Source organism: Artemia sp. Qi Xiang Cuo, chromosome 3 (assembly GCF_049724085.1).
Source record: "Artemia sp. Qi Xiang Cuo chromosome 3, ASM4972408v1, whole genome shotgun sequence".
NCBI classification, from domain to species: Eukaryota; Metazoa; Arthropoda; class Branchiopoda; order Anostraca; family Artemiidae; genus Artemia; species Artemia sp. Qi Xiang Cuo.
In genome coordinates, this window is record NC_142796.1 from 70151501 (window position 1) to 70167640 (window position 16140).

Sequence of the window (16140 nt, forward strand, 5' to 3'; positions counted from 1 at the left end):
ACTCTAACTGAAACTTAATTGTAAAAAAACAAACTCTTAACTAAAATTAAACTAAACTAGAACTCTAACAAAAACTCTAAGCTAAGACTCTGAGGTAAAACTCTAAACTCTTAACTAAAACTAAACTAAACTAAAACTTTAACAAAAACCCTAAGCTAAGACTTAGCTAAAATTCGAAACTCTTAACTAAAACTTAACCAAACTATAACTTTAAGTAAAACTCTAAGCTATGACTCTAAGCTAAAGATCTAAATTCTTAACTTTAACTAAACTAAACTTTAACTCTAACTAAAACTCTAAGCTAAGACTCTATGGTAAAACTCTAAACTCTAAGCTAAAACTAAATTAAACTAGAACTCTAAATAAAAAGACTCTAAGCAAAGACTCTAAGCTAAAAACTCTTAACTAAAACTAAACTAAACTATAACTCTAATTAAAACTCTAAGTCTAAGCTAAAACTCTAAATTAAAACTAAAATAAACTAGAACTCTAACAAAAACTCTAAGCTGAGACTCTAAGCAAAAACTCTAAACTCTTAAGTAAAACTAAACTAAACTAAAACTCTAAGCTAAGTCTCTAAGGTAAAACTCCAAATTCTTAACTATAACTAAACTAAACTAGAACTCTAACAAAAAATATAAGCTAAGACTCTAAGCTAAAACTCTAAACTATTAACTAAAACTAAACCAAACTAGAACTCTAACAAAAACTCTAATCTAATACTATAATCTAAAACTCTAAACTATAAAATAAAACTAAACTAAAATAGAACTCTAGTTAAAAATCAAATTATAAGATAAATCTATTAACTAAACTAGAACTTCAACAAAAACTCCAAACTAAGACTCTAAGCTAAAAAATCAAAACTCTTAACTAAAACTAAACTAAACTAGAACTCTAATAAAAACACTAAGATATAAAACTCCAAACTCTTAACTAGAAGTAAACTAAACTAGAACTCTAAAAGAAACTCTAAGATAAGATTCCGAGTTAAAAACTCGAGACTCTTAACTATAACTAAACTAAACTAGAACTCTAACACAAACTATAAGCTAAGACTCTAAGCCAAAACTCTAAACTCTTAACTAAAACTAAACTTAACTAGAACTATAACTAAAAATCTAATCTAAGACTATAAGCTAAAAACACTAAACTCTTAACTATAACTTTGCTAAACTATAACTTTAACTAAGACTCTAAGCTATGACTCTATGCTAAAACTCTAAAGTCCTAGCTAAAAGTAAACTAAACTAGAACTCTAACAAAAACTCTAAGCTAAGACTCTAGGCTAAAAATCTAAACTCTTAACTAAAACTTAACTAAACTACAACTTTAACTAAAACTCTAAGACTCTAAACTAAAACTCTAAATTCTTAACTATAACTAAACTAAACTTCAACATCTAACTAGAACTCTAAGCTATGACTCTATGGTAAAACTCTAAACTCTTAACTAAAACTAAACTAGACTAGAACTCTAACAAAAACTCTATGCTAAGACTCTAAGCTAAAAACTCTAAACTCTTAACTAAAACTAAACTAAACTAAAACTCTATGCTAAGTCTCGAAGGTAAAACTCCAGACGCTTAACTATATCTAAAATAAACTAGAACTATAACTAAACTAAACTAAAACTAAACTAAACGAGAACTCTAACTAAAACTCTAAGCTAAGACTCTAAGGTAAAACCCCAAACTCTTAACTAAAACTAAACTAAACTAGAACTCTAATAAAAACTCTAAGCTAAGACTTAGCTAAAACTCGAAACTCTTAACTAAAACTTAACCAAACTATAACTTTAAGTAAAACTCTAAGCTATGACTCTAAGCTAAAGATCTAAATTCTTAACTGTAACTAAACTAAACTTTAACTCTAACTAAAACTCTAAGCTAAGACTCTATGGTAAAACTCTAAATTCTTAGCTAAAACTAAATTAAACTAGAACTCTAAATAAAATTAAGCAAAGACTCTAAGCTAAAAACTTTAAACTCTGAACTAAAACTAAACTAAACTATAACTCTAATTAAAACTCTAAGTCTAAGCTAAAACTCTAAACTAAATTAAAGTAGAACTTCAACAAAAACTCTAAACAAAGACTCTAAGCTAACAACACTAAACTCTTAACTAAAAATAAACTAAACTAGAACTCTAACAAAAACTGTAAGTTGAGACTCTAAGCTAAAATTCTAAACTCTTAAGTAAAACTAAACTAAAACACTTAATATAAGTCTATAAGGTAAAACTCCAAACTCTTAAATATATCCAAACTAAACTAGAATTATAAAAAAAACTATAAACTAAGACTAAAAGATAAAACTCTAAAATCTTAACTAAAACTAAACCAAACTAGAACTCTAACAAATACTCTAAGCTAAGACTATAAGCTAAAACTCTAAACTATAAAACTAAAACTAAACTAAACTAGAACTCTAATTAAAACTCTAAGTCTAAGCTAAAACTCTAAACTAAACTGGAACTTCAACAAAAAACTCCAAACTAAGACACTAAGCTAAAAACTCTAAACTCTTAACTAAAACTAAACTAAACTAGAACTCTAATAAAAAACATTAAGATATAAAACTCTAAACTCTTAACTATAAGTAAACTAAACTAGAACTCTAACAGAAACTATAAGCTAAGACTCTGATATAAAAACACAAGACTCTTACCTATAACTAAACTAAACTAGAACTATAACACAAACTATAATCTAAGACTATAATACAAAACTCTAAACTCATAAGTAAAAAAAAGATTAGCTTGAACTCTAACAAAAAATTTAATATAATACTTCAAGATAAAGAAACAAAAATACTAACTATAAATTTGATAAACTATAAATTTAACTATGACTCTAAACAATGACTCTAAGCTAAAACTCTAAACTCCTAGATAAAACTAAACTAAACTCGAACTCTAACAAAAACTCTATGGTAAGACTCTAAGCTAAAACTCTAAACTTAACTAAAACTTAACTAAACTACAACTTTAATTAAAACTCTAAGCTTTGACTCTAAGCTAAAACTCTAAATTCTTAACTATAACTAAACTAAACTTCAACACTAACTAGAACTCTAAGCTATGACTCTATGGTAAAACTCTAAACACTTAACTAAAACTAAACTAGACTAGAACTCTAACAAAACCTCTAAGCTGATATTCTAAGATAAAAGCTCTATACTGTTAACTAAAACTAAACTAAACTAAAATTATAAGCTATTTTTCTAGGATAAAACTCCAAACTCTTAACTATATCTAAGCTAAACTAGAACTCTAACAAAAAATCAAATCTAATACTCTAAGCTAAAACTCTAAAATATTAACTATTACTAAACTAAACTTCAACTCTAACAAAAACTCTAAGCTAAGACTCTAAGCTAAAACTCTAAACTATTAACTAAAACTAAACTAAACTAGAACTTCAACAAAACTCAAAGCTAAGACTCTAAGCTAAAAACTTTAAAATCTTAACTAAAACTAAAATAAACTAGAACTCTAACAAAAACTCTAAGCTAAGACTCAGCTAAAACTCAAAACTCTTAACTAAAACTTAAACAAACTATAACTTTAAGTAAAACTCTAAGCTATGACTCTAAGCTAAAAATCTAAATTCTTAACTGTAACTAAACTAAAACTTAACTCAAGCAAAAGATCTAAACTAAGACTCTAAGCTAAAACTCTAAACTCTTAGCTAAAACTAAATTAAACTGGAACTCTAAATAAAACTAAGCAAAAAATCTAAGCTAAAAACTCTAAACTCTTTACTAAAACTAAACGAAACTATAGCTCTGATTGAAACTATAAGTCTAAGCTAAAACTCTAAACTAAACTAGAACTTCAACAAAAAACTCTAAACTAAGACTCTAAGCTAAAAACTCTAAACTCTTAACTAAAACTAAACTAAACTAGAACTATAATAAAAAATATAATATAATAATCTGAGATAAAACTCTAAACTCTTAACTAAAAATAAAAAAAAATAAAACTCTAAGCTATTTCTATAGTTTAAAACAAAATACTCTTAAATATAACTAAACTAAACTAGAACTCGAACAAAAACTTTCATCTTAGACTATAAGATAAAACTCCAAACTCTTAAGTAAAACTAAACTAAACTAAAACTCTAAGCTAATTCTCTAAGGTAAAACTCCAAACTCTTAACTATAACTAAACTAAACTAGAGCTCTAACAAAAACTCTAAGCTAAAACTCTAAGCTAAAACTCTAAACTCTTAACTAAAACTAAACCAAACTAGAACTCTAACAAAAACTCTAAGCTAAGACTCTAAGCTAAAACTCTAAACTCTTAACTAAAACTAAACTAAACTAGAACTCTAATTAAAACTCTAAGTCTAAGCTAAAACTCTAAACTAAACTAGAACTTCAAAAAAAAACTCTAAACTAAGACTCTAAGCTAAAAATTATAAACTCTTAAATAAAAATAAAATAAACTAGAAATATAACAAAATCTATAATCTAATATTCTAAGATAAAAATATAAAATATTAACTAAAACTAAACTAAACTAAAAATCTATTATAAGTCTACACGGTAAAAATTCAAATTCTTAACTATAGCTAAAATTAACTAGAACTCTAAAAAAAACTCTAAGCTAAGACTCTAAGCTAAAACTCTAAACTCTTAACTATTACTAATATAAACTAGAACTCTAACAAAAACTATAAGCTAAGACTCTAAGCTAAAACTCTAAACTCTTAACTAGAAGTAAACTAAACTAGAACTCTAACAGAAACTCTAAGCTAAGACTCTAAGCTAAAAATTCGAGAATCTTAACTAAAACTGAAATATAGTAGAACTCTAACACAAACTATAAGATAAGACTCTAATCTAAAATTCTAAACTCTTAACTAAAACTAAACTGAACTAGAGCTCTAGCTAAAACTCTAAGCTACGACTCTAAGGTAAAACTCTAAACTCTTAACTATAACTTTACTAAAATATAACTTTAACTAAGACTCTAAGCTATGATTCTAAGCTAAAACTCTAATTTCTCAGCTATAACTAAAATACACTAGAACTCTAACTAAAATTTTAAGCTAAGACTCTAAGGTAAAACCCTAAACTCTTAACTAAACTAAACTAGAACTCTAACAAAAACTACAAGCTAAGACTCTAAGCTAAAACTCTAAACTCTTAACTATTACTAAACAAAACTATAACTCTAACACAAACTATAAGCTAAGACTATAAGATATAACTCTAAAATCTTAACTATAACTAAACTAAACTAGAACTCTATCATAAACTCTAAGCTAAGACGCTAAGCTAAAAACTCGAGACTCTTAACTATAACTAAACTAAACTAGAACTCTAACACAAACTATAAGCTAAGACTCTAAGTTAAAATTCCAAACTATTAACTATAACTAAACTGAACTAGAACTCTAACTAAAAGTCTAAGCTATGACTCTAAGGTAAAACTCTAAACTCTTAACTATAACTTCACTAAACTATAACTTTAACTAAAACTCTAAGCTAAGACTCTAAGCTAAAACTCTAAATTCTTAGCTATAACTAAACTAAACTAGAACTCTAACTAAAACTCTAAGCTAAGACTCTAAGGTAAAACTCTAAACTCTTAACTAAAACTAAACTAGAACTCTAACAACAACTCTAAGGTAAGACTCTAAGCTAAAACTCGAAACTCTTAACTAAAACTTAACTAAACTTCAACTCTAACTGGAACTCTAAGCTAAGACTCTATGGTAAAACTCTAAACTCTTAACTAAAACTAAACCAAACTAGAACTCTAACTAAAACTCTAAGCTAAGACTCTAAGCTAAAACTCTAAACTCTTAACTAAAACTAAACTAAACTAGAACTCTAACAAAAACTCTAAGCTAAGACTCTATGCTAAAAAAACTCTAAACTCTTAACTAAAACTAAACTAAACTAAAACTCTAAGCTAAGACTCTAAGCTAAAACTCTAAACTCTTAACTATTACTAAACTAAACTTCAACTTTAACAAAAACTCTAAGCTAAGACTCTAAGCTATTGGGCCGGGGGCTTCCTTCGGGGTCGGGGTGGGGGGATGGGGGCCCTTTGGGGTTGGGGTACAGGACATCACAACAGTGTTTAAATAGAACTTGTGTATTATAACGACCACACTCAAAACCTCTTCTAAAAAATCTTCTAAAATCATCTTTTATAATGTCTCTAACTGTTTCGCCGAAATAATTCCCTAAAATGTTTAAAGCGGTTTCGCCCAAATAATCCCCTAAAAGTAATTTCTGCGTGTTCCTATTGTTTTGGCATTCCTGGGCTGTCATATTTGAAATTTATAGGAAACCCCTTTTCCCGCGTTAATCTCTTCATCTCATAAATGTTCCTAGCTACACTGTTAATGTTTCGTTAGAATATCAATTTATCTCTCCGACTTAAAGATCAGTGAAGCCGTATTTAAAAATAGAATTTCTATCTCTTTTAGACTCCCGCATAATTCCAAGATAACAAGTGATGTCATTTCTAATTCCTGACACTAAAGATCAATGAAGCCCTATATAAAAATATAATATTAATTTTTCTCTCTGACCCAAAGAGCTTTTATCCCTCAGACCTAAGAACAAAGAATCCATACTTGTTTCTTTATTCCCCTTTTCGTAAATCAATAATTCCCCTATCCATTCTGTAAATCAAGTTCTCAGGTTGAGTTAGCCTAAAGATCAAAGAAGCCATGTTTGTTTCTTAATTCCCCCTTCGTGAACCAATAATTCCCCCACCGATTATGTAAATCAAGTTCTCAGGTTAGGTTGGCCTAAAGTTCAAAGAAGCCATGTTTTTTTCTTAATTCCCCTTCGTGAATCAATAATTTCCCCGCCGATTATGTAAATCAATTTCTCAGGTTAGGTTAGCCAAACAACAATTAAGCCATGTTTGTTTCTTAATTCCCCTTTCGTGAATAAATACATTTCCCTAGCGATTATTCAAATCAAGTTCTCAGGTTAGTCTAACCAAACAACAAAGAAGCCATATTTGTTTCTTAATTCCCCTTTCGTAAATCAATACATTCCCCTAGCGATTATGTAAATCTAGTACTCAGTAATCCATCTCCCCTCGGTTCTCTATGCCAAACAACAAAGAAGCCATGTTTGTTTCTTAATTCCCCTTTCGTGAATCAATACAGTCCCCTAGCGATTATGTAAATCAAGTTTTTGGTAATTCACTTCCCCCTCGAGTACTAGATCAATACATTGCCCCTAACCTGAGAAATTGATTTACATAGTCGGCGGGGGAATGTATTGATTCACGAAGGGGGAATTACACATAGAAACAACAAATAAATTGACCTTGGAAAAAGAGGTCATTGAGCGATTACGCAATCTTTCTCCCTAGGGACTCTATGCCCATATATGGTGTACTGACACGAGATACATTCTTTTGATAACCGAATTTTGTACTGTTCGGACCTTTATAATCATTTCTACTTACTGTTATAGGTTTTTTGTTATCTGATTTTTTTCCAAATCTGTTCTCAGATTTTTCAAATCTTTGAATGAAAAAACTCATGAAAAGCAGAAAAGTTTTGGTTTCTCTCCTGAAAAATTGTGAAAATCTTATATTTGTCCTTTTACCTTCCGCTAATGAAGAAATGGCATAAAATTGCTGTTAAAATAAGGTGTTGCTTAGTTAGTCTGCATAAATAACTTTATTAAAATCACTATCTAAAGCCGTGTTTTCAGGCTCAGCGGGTTCGAACACGGGTTGTTCTCGTCTAGTGCACCAAGCGGTTTCACAAAGCGGGCTCTCGAGGAAAACACAGGGTTGAAACTTCGAACCCGCTGAGACTAGACGAAAAACAAGAAACTTTAAACTAGACGAGAACAACCTGTGTTTGAACCCACTGAGCCTGTTTGAACCCAACGCGGCTTAAAATTCTGGTCCTTCAGAGATTCGTTTTTAGACTTTATTCGGCAATATATATTGACAGACGGACAATTCTTCTTGAGGGATTTGAAGACGTACTATTAAGATGATGTTAAAATAAATAAAATTACATTTTAGTGTTCCAAAAGCAGTGGGGGGGGGGGGTGGCAAATTATGGGGGACTTGTCTAGTCATTTGACGACTTTTTGCTCGACAGATTTGCTGGCAAGAATTTTTTACTAATTTTGGGTCCTGTTTGCTGCATAAAGTAAATTACAAAGAGCAAGTTTTGGCCCAAAATAGGCATGTAAACTGGAAGTAGAATTTTCTCTTTAATAGGGAAAATTTGACTTGGAAGAAGAAGAGTATATAGACATGTAGGTAACACATGCGATTACGGAAGCATGAGATGATATTTATGCTTACGTGCAAAATGTGGCAACCGCAGTTACAATAACAATTTTTAAGTGCCAAATCAAGAGGACTTGGAAGTATAGTTCTACTTTAAATTTAAACCCAATGAGAGGCTGTCAGAGAGGGTAAAGGTGAAAGGGGAAATCATTTGTAACTACACCAATCTATATAAATTAAGTTCTAACTTTTTCCTATCCAAATGATCTCCTAAAATATCAAATAATATCTGAAGGTTCCTTTGTGAATCTGCAACCAAACAATACCATCTGCAAACAACATCATGCAAATTGATTGTGCAAATGAAAATTAGGTTTGTGGAGGAATGGTCATATTTACGAGTTAAGTTTAGGGCGAAAGGAAATTTATTTAGTAGCCATATAGAAAGTATGATTGCAAAGGTATGTTGTAATATGATATTAAGAAGCAGGCTTGGAATATTGATGAGATCCAAGTAGTTAAAGAGGTTTCCAGGTCTACAATTTTAGGTGCTATGCATTATAGATGGGAAGGAAGGCTAGAAAAAGTGCAATTAGGATAATGAAAGAGGTGGCTAGGGATAAATAAGCATACAAATAGTTTGGTAGTTAGGGGTGATTTAGTTTTGTTTTCTTTAAGAAAACGTAGGCTATTTAACATAGGTAGGCTTCGGGAAAAAAAAAATTTAGTGATGTCTAGGGTGCGGGTGATGAAGGCGGCTTATTTAGAAATGTTGAAAAGTGGCTCAGGTACGGGGTGGCCGTACCAAGTTAAGAGTATATTAGATCAGTATGGATTAAGTCATTTGTGGTGGGATGATTTAGGGCTGAAGGATATGAGGGACGAAGCAAGTGGATTAGTTGAAACAATTTTACAGGACCAGGAAATAGAGGCATGGCAGGCCCAGCGCTTGGTTTCAAATTCACTTGGTCTTTATTATTGGTCGAAGGAGATTTGGGGTGAAGTTTTATTTTTAAAAGTGGGTTTGAAGAAAAAATGAAACAAAGTTATTAATTGAAATGAGGGCTGATAGTTTGCCACTGGGCCTAAGAAGAAAGTTTATCGGGATGGAAAGGCCAAAGCCTGATCCTTATTTTGTCCTATGTGTGGAGGTTTAAATGAGCGTGTATATCACCTGATATGTGAATGTGAGGAGCTTAGTGATTGGAGATTTGAAGTGTTTGGTAGGGAGGATTTTGAATTGGAGTGGTTGGTGAGAGTGTGTGCGGATGCGTGTTTTATGGGTGTCAGAAGTTTTGCACAATGCCTTTGTCATCCGATGAATCATAGAGGTATGTTTCTGTAGGATTATGTTAGGATTTGTGTAATTTCTGTGTAACTGTTCATTGTTTTATATTTTTTGCCATGGCCTATGGGCTTTTAGTGCAAATAAATTCTATTCTATATGCTTTTCCATTAAAGTGGCATTTCTTTGGGATATCAACTCATTGTTTTTCCTTTTTAGGGTCACAAAAATTCTGGACCTTTTAGGGTCCCTGTTGATAGGAGAGAGGTGCCTAATTACTACAATATCATTAAGAATCCTATGGGTAAGTTATGTATATTGATTTGTTTGAAAGGGTAACCAATTCTAAACATAATGGGATATGCTACATCTTGAATATAGATCTTAGCCTTGAAATAAAGTGTAAAAAAACGACGAGATTGTCATTAATGGTATATTTTGCGTCCAAAAGCCATGGTTTTTATCAAAGCCGTATCCGGGGGGAGGGGGGGGGGTACTGAGTTTGACCCCCCCCCCCAAAAAAAAATTGCCCGACTTGTGAAAAAAATAACAAAAATATATATAATCAAATGTTTGATGCGTTTTGTAAATATCTATTTTGTGAACCCCCACTGTCGAGCGAAAGTCCTGGATGTGCCTTAGGTTTTATGTATACTACCCATTGGCCCTTTCTCCCTGCCAGAATTCCAGGATTGCTAACCTTAGACAGCTCCTGGGAAGCTTTCTCATTGATTTAATACATTGTTTATTGTCAACATGAACAAATCAATAAATTGATCTAATACTTGAAAACAGGGGATATTCTTGATTTTTTCGAAAACTGACCTGTTGTTAGGTTTTAACTATCGAACTGTTTACACATTTAAGAATAATTTTTTCCGGAATTTTAACAAAGCCATTTATTATTACGATCATTGCTTCCTATTTCAAATTTTATAGAATGCCTAGTCAACAGACTCCAGCATAGGCTAATACATAGGCTCTGCAATATTGGAAGGTTTTTGCATACTGGTAAACTCCCATCTTCAGAAGATTTTGAAAAGCCTCTTAAAGCTTTGACGATTTAAAGATGAAGATGAAGAAGATTTTAATATTAAAGATGATAAGAAGAAGAATTTTAGCCTTTGATCTTTATGTTTAAAGGTGAAGATTATCAAAGTTTTTCACCTATAAAAGTTATTTGACGAAAATTCACTTGAACCGTCTAGCAACACATTTGGAGATTTGGCATGACAGCTTTCAGATTAGAGCCGGGTCAGACTCACTATGGAACCCAGCAGAGAGAACGTAACTTAACCAAAATTCATTGGAACTGCCTAGCAACGCATTTGGAGATTAGAGTCGGTTCAGACTCACTATAGAACCCAGCACAGAGAACGTAACTTTACCAAAAATACAGTAGCTGTTTAAAATGCCCAGGGTAGTAGCTTCTTCCTCAATGTCCATGGATCATTAAACATTTTTGCTACATTATTGGATTCTACCACCACGGCTGGAAGGAGTTTTCCTACCTTAAGAAGATTGAAAAAATACCCTAAAAGTTCCATGACAGAGACTCAGCTGAATAAACTTTTGTAAATCTTAATAGTCATCGAAATTTGTCTTGTGACAAAGAAGAAATTATAAATATCCTAGCAAAAATAGACCAATGAAGTTTAATTTAGCTTTTGTGACTAAATCATTGAACTGCCCTCATTTAATGTGTAAAATGGATACATTTGTATTACCGAATAAAAGCTTACTATTTTATGTTTGTAATAAAAAGGTTGGGTTGGCATCTGTGTCATCCCTCTGAGAAAACTTTTAATCCTTTGTATCTATTGAGAGTGGCAATATTTTGAACATCATTTTAAGTTTAGTATAGAAAAGTCAGTTTAAACCTGTCTACAACAAATAACCCTATACCTTCATACTGCCCTTATATCTCGCATTTTAAAGGGTGTTAGTTCCCTGAAATTAAATGCACAAGCCAAACTTAACATAAATTTAAATAAGTGGAAAAATACTGGTTTCCCCCCTTTCTTCAACTCAAGTAATTCATTTTTTGAAATAATTAATTTTTTGAATCTTTGAAACTGTGATTATATATATATATATAATCAATTTTACATAAAGATCTAAAAAAAAGCGGAGTACCAAATAAAAAAGAAAAGAAAAGAAAAAAACATAGCTGACGCTAAAACTTAATTCCAATAATCACATAAGCACAACCTCCTAAATAGTTGAGTCAGCGGCGAATCGTATAGTTTGTTGAGAGACCGCACGGAAGCTCTAAGCTCCATGTCGATCGCTTTTGTTGATGGATTGAATATTCGATATATCGATGAGATCTCCGTGTTAGGGAACATGAGTGGAAGTCCTAGCAAAAAATGTGTGTATCGGTAATAAGTAATCTTTATTTTTCGACGCTCGGGAGACAACATTTTCCACAAGGGTGATATACCAAATTATGGGAGAGACAACGGCATTGAAAAGTTTTGAAATAATAAAACGATTGAATGACCTTTTTCGTCTGACTGTTTTTCCATAAGCCAATCGAATAGATCTACAGATTGAATCGGTCAACAGGCCTCTAGTGGTTCTAAGCGTCTGGCCGTAACTGATATCAAGGTATTTCAGAGACTGGGATTGCTGGATTCTAATACTATCGATGACGATATTAACATCTGCCTAATTAGCTTCGTTAAAAACAATAAATTCTGTTTTTTCAATGTTGACCCGTAGTCCTATTCTTCTGTATAGGGTCACTAGGAGGTGAAGATTCTCTTGTAAACCCCTTAGCGTGCTGCTTAGGAGCAACAAATCGTCTGGATATGAAATAAAACTGAGATCCAAGCCCTCTATAAAAATGTGCCTCGAATGAGTCTAGTTACGGAATAAATTGCAGAATTGAACATGATGGGGCTTAGAGCAGGCCCTTGTTAAACTCCCTTAGAAAGCTTAATGGGTTCAGAAAGCTTTTTCCTACGGTCTCCAGTGATTTTTTCCCATCCCAAAGCAAGACCGGTGTGCGTTTGGGAGTACCAATCATGGAGAGCTAGGATAATATTGGTATCTACGCCTAAATCTAAGAGGCAGTACAGTGCTTGCGAGTGGACGATTGAGTCGAAGACAGCAGCAATGTCGAGTCGACGCTGCAGACAAACAGTGACTTTTTGACCAGAGATGTAAATTGTTATTATTCTCTACAGTAGCCTATGGGCGTGTCCGCAGCCCAATCCCTTTCTGAGTCCAAGCTGTTTGTCTCCCATCAGAGCATGTGAAATAATATGAATGTGCAGCCGCCGTGAAAGTTCGCAGGTGTGAGTCCTGTTTGATTGAACAGTTCCTCAATTTGATTGAGTCCTGTTTGATGGCAGGTGTGAGCCCTGTTTGATTGAAATTGCTTCCACAGGATGTTTGGGTCATTTTTACAATCATTTGACAATTTCTCCACTTGCTGTGCTTGTATATTCTCGACAGTACGGCTGATTTCTTTTTTGGCATACCCAAAGCACTGAAAAACCACCTCAGAGCGGGGCTTGTCGCAATCCTTCCACAATTAGTAACAGTATTTGGATCTCTTCTCGATGAACTTGACAAGTAGGTTATCCGATCTTTTTTACGAGAGTTGGGATACACTTTTGCCACTGGCACAGAGGCTATTGTACAGTAAAATGTTTTTTTAAGGTTTCTAATTGCATCCTGTTAAAGAGCTCATTCTGATTCTAAATTTTCAATGTGATCACTAAACTGTTTTGCCATGACTTCTTAAATTCTGAAAAAACATTTTTCCAGTGTGTCTGAACATGTCGTTTTATGCTCTCGTGATTTCCGATCATTTACGAGTGAGATTTAATACAGTGAATAGGTTCCTGAACATTACAAGAAAAAATATATAGAAAAGGAGAAAAAAATACTATTGATACGTGCTAATGTAATTACAACTAAAAAAAAAAAGAAAAAAAAAGAAAATACAGCAAACAGCCAACATCAAGCGTCTTTAAAGTTATTCGGCCTTACGGTCGTAATTACGGCTTTATGGCTATTTTATTCATCCATGGGCGTCCAACTTTTCTCCTTGTTTGGCTACCGCAGAAGACACCCCTTAGCTTGTTAAGTATCATTATAGCCTCGATGGGTGGGGAGATGCAATGTTTTTCCACCTGATGGGCTATGCAGAATAGTTGAAATATTTTAGATATTTGCTCTTTGTCTATTCTGAGAATCCATCCAAGCCATCAAAAGTGCTTTTTCGTAATACTAAGTAATACAAAATAAACAAAGTAAATCAGGTATTTCGGCCCTTTTAAATGGCCCGTTTTGTTTTTGTAAGCGAGAAACAGGAATCTGTTATTGGTCCAAAATCTGCCCCTAGCTTAAAAAAAAAAAATCTATTTGGCTTTGCTCGGGGGTCTTCATAATTGTTCATCATATGCTTTTCCTGACTATCAAAGCCGTCCTGGCTAAGTGGTTGGCGCGCTGGGTTGAGAATCCTTTGTCCAAGGGGCGCGGATTTGATTCCTGTCTTGGCCAGTTATTTATTTTGGGGCAGGGGTCAGTCTATGTAAGCTCAGCCAGAGTCGACCCAGCTCTAAAAGGGTACCTGGAGAAATCTGGGGAAGGTAAGCAGAAAAGGTGTGTGAACATACAGATAGCTGGCTCTACCCCCCATTGCTCTTCCTGGCTGAAGGGCCACGAAACGAAGGTTTGGTTTGGGTCCACGGAGCACGGCCGGTTTGGGCCTTAAAGGCCTAGTGCTGTCATACTTACTTACACTTACTTTTATGCTTTCAATGTTACATTTCTGTTGTTTTTTTTTGTTTTTTTGTACTTCCTGATAAGCTATAGCCTATTATTTGTAAATTGTGACATTTGAGTAAACGAAGAGACTTTGCCACAATCCAACTACGAATCGAACTATTTTCCCTTTAAAGGAAACTATCGTAAGGAAACTTAGTATTTTGTTTGCCTTAACTCTAGACATCTAAAAACAGGACCACCCAAGTTAAGTTTGGTTTTAGCCTCATTAGACCTGAGGTGAAACCTGGCTTACAATCCATACCAAGTTTTAACGCAGGCTTAAAAAACTATAGAACTATGCTGATTTTTTTTTTTCGAAGGCTCCGATTCCTTCAATGTTCAAACTATTGAATATTCTGTCCCAGCCGATTAACCTTTGTCGACCAATTCAATTTTCTTAAGTGGTCTAATAATAGAAAGGGCAAACCTACTAATGATTTGCTCATGCTGTGTCCTCTTTTTCATTGAATACCGTGTGGATTGAAAAAAGCCTTCTAATTTATTAAAAAGTCGGAATAATGAAGTTTGGTCGGTCTCCATGTGTTTGCACATAATAAAGAGGAACTCGCCTAATAATATTGCAGAGGAATGCCACCATCTTCAACACTGGAAAAAATCTTCCTGATTTGCTCAGCCCATATATTGATGCAAAGGCACAACATTAAAACTTCAGTCCATAAAACCCATGTAGTTTAAACCATGATCCCTTAAACCATGATCTTCTCCCTCCCTTATCTTACATAATAACTATATTGTGCCTTACGACAATTGACTTTTATGTCACCAACACAATTTGCCCTGTTCCCCCCCCCCTCTTTACTTCGGAAGCGCCAATTTCTTAACGCTGAAGCAAAATGTTCTTAAAAGGCAAAATGACACAGAGCGAAAATTATAATATGGTCAATTTTAAATTTAGTAAACTTATTTGCAATAACAACTTTGAGATAATAAAGTCACGTTCCAACCCATCTATAATGGTGCTCTATTGGTCTATGGAGTTGGGTCAATTATGGTTTATCTGTTCATTTTTCGCTAAACACCATAAATAAATGCTAATTCCTGCTGATGTTGAAACCCTAGAGCGGACCCCAGACAGATCCAAAGTGGACCTGTCTTCTTGAATGAGATTTTCTCATATGTTAGACCATTAGCAAGCATTCTGTAGTAAATATTCTTGTTCCTTACTAGCTGTTTAACGGTTGTCTTGTATTTTTAGATATTCAAACGATGTCCAATAAGTTACGAGAGCATAAATATCACCATTTACACGACTTTGTCAGGGATTTAACATTGATTTTTGACAATTGTCGATTCTTCAACCCTCGGACTTCTAAATATGTGAAAATGGCCGACAGTCTGGAAAATTTTGCAGCGTCTCACTTGCAAACGACACGGCAAAGTATGCTTAGCTGATGAATTGTATTATTATTTTTGTTTTCTCTCTCTTAGTGATGGATTTAAGGAATATTTTATATTTACATGTATATTTCTTATGCTTGGTTTTTATTAAAATGTAAATAATTATTTGTCGTGCCCTTGCTTGATTTTTCTTTCGTATCAGGAACAAATTAGGAGACGTCAATTAGGGGAGTCAATTAGGGGAGGTGGTCAGGTTAGAGAGCAGTAGTCCTCTCGTAGATTCTAGGGAATAACATCTTTTGTATTTTGTTTTTAAAAATTGAAAAATTGATTGCTCTCCTCCTCCCCCCCCCCACCTTAGATTTTGAAAATACATCTTATTGAATTTTTTTTATATATATATATTTTTTTTTTTTGAAGAAAAATCCTTCTTTTCCCTATATTATCGTTAATTAGCACCCCTGTCATTCTGATAACGTT

At 33.0% G+C, this 16140-nt stretch overlaps 1 protein-coding gene across 1 annotated transcript in view; it reads left to right on the top strand.

Annotated features, from left to right (window-relative positions):
• The window catches only part of LOC148954476 (uncharacterized), a 641124-nt gene extending 625299 nt beyond the window's left edge, over positions 1-15825 (top strand). The window contains exons 12-13 of the mRNA XM_089086283.1: positions 9739-9823; positions 15518-15825. Of these exons, the coding sequence (XP_088942409.1) occupies positions 9739-9823; positions 15518-15714 (282 nt within the window). The 3' untranslated portion in view covers positions 15715-15825. The remainder of the gene's footprint in view (positions 1-9738; positions 9824-15517) is intronic.
• The last annotated feature ends 315 nt before the right edge of the window (positions 15826-16140 follow it).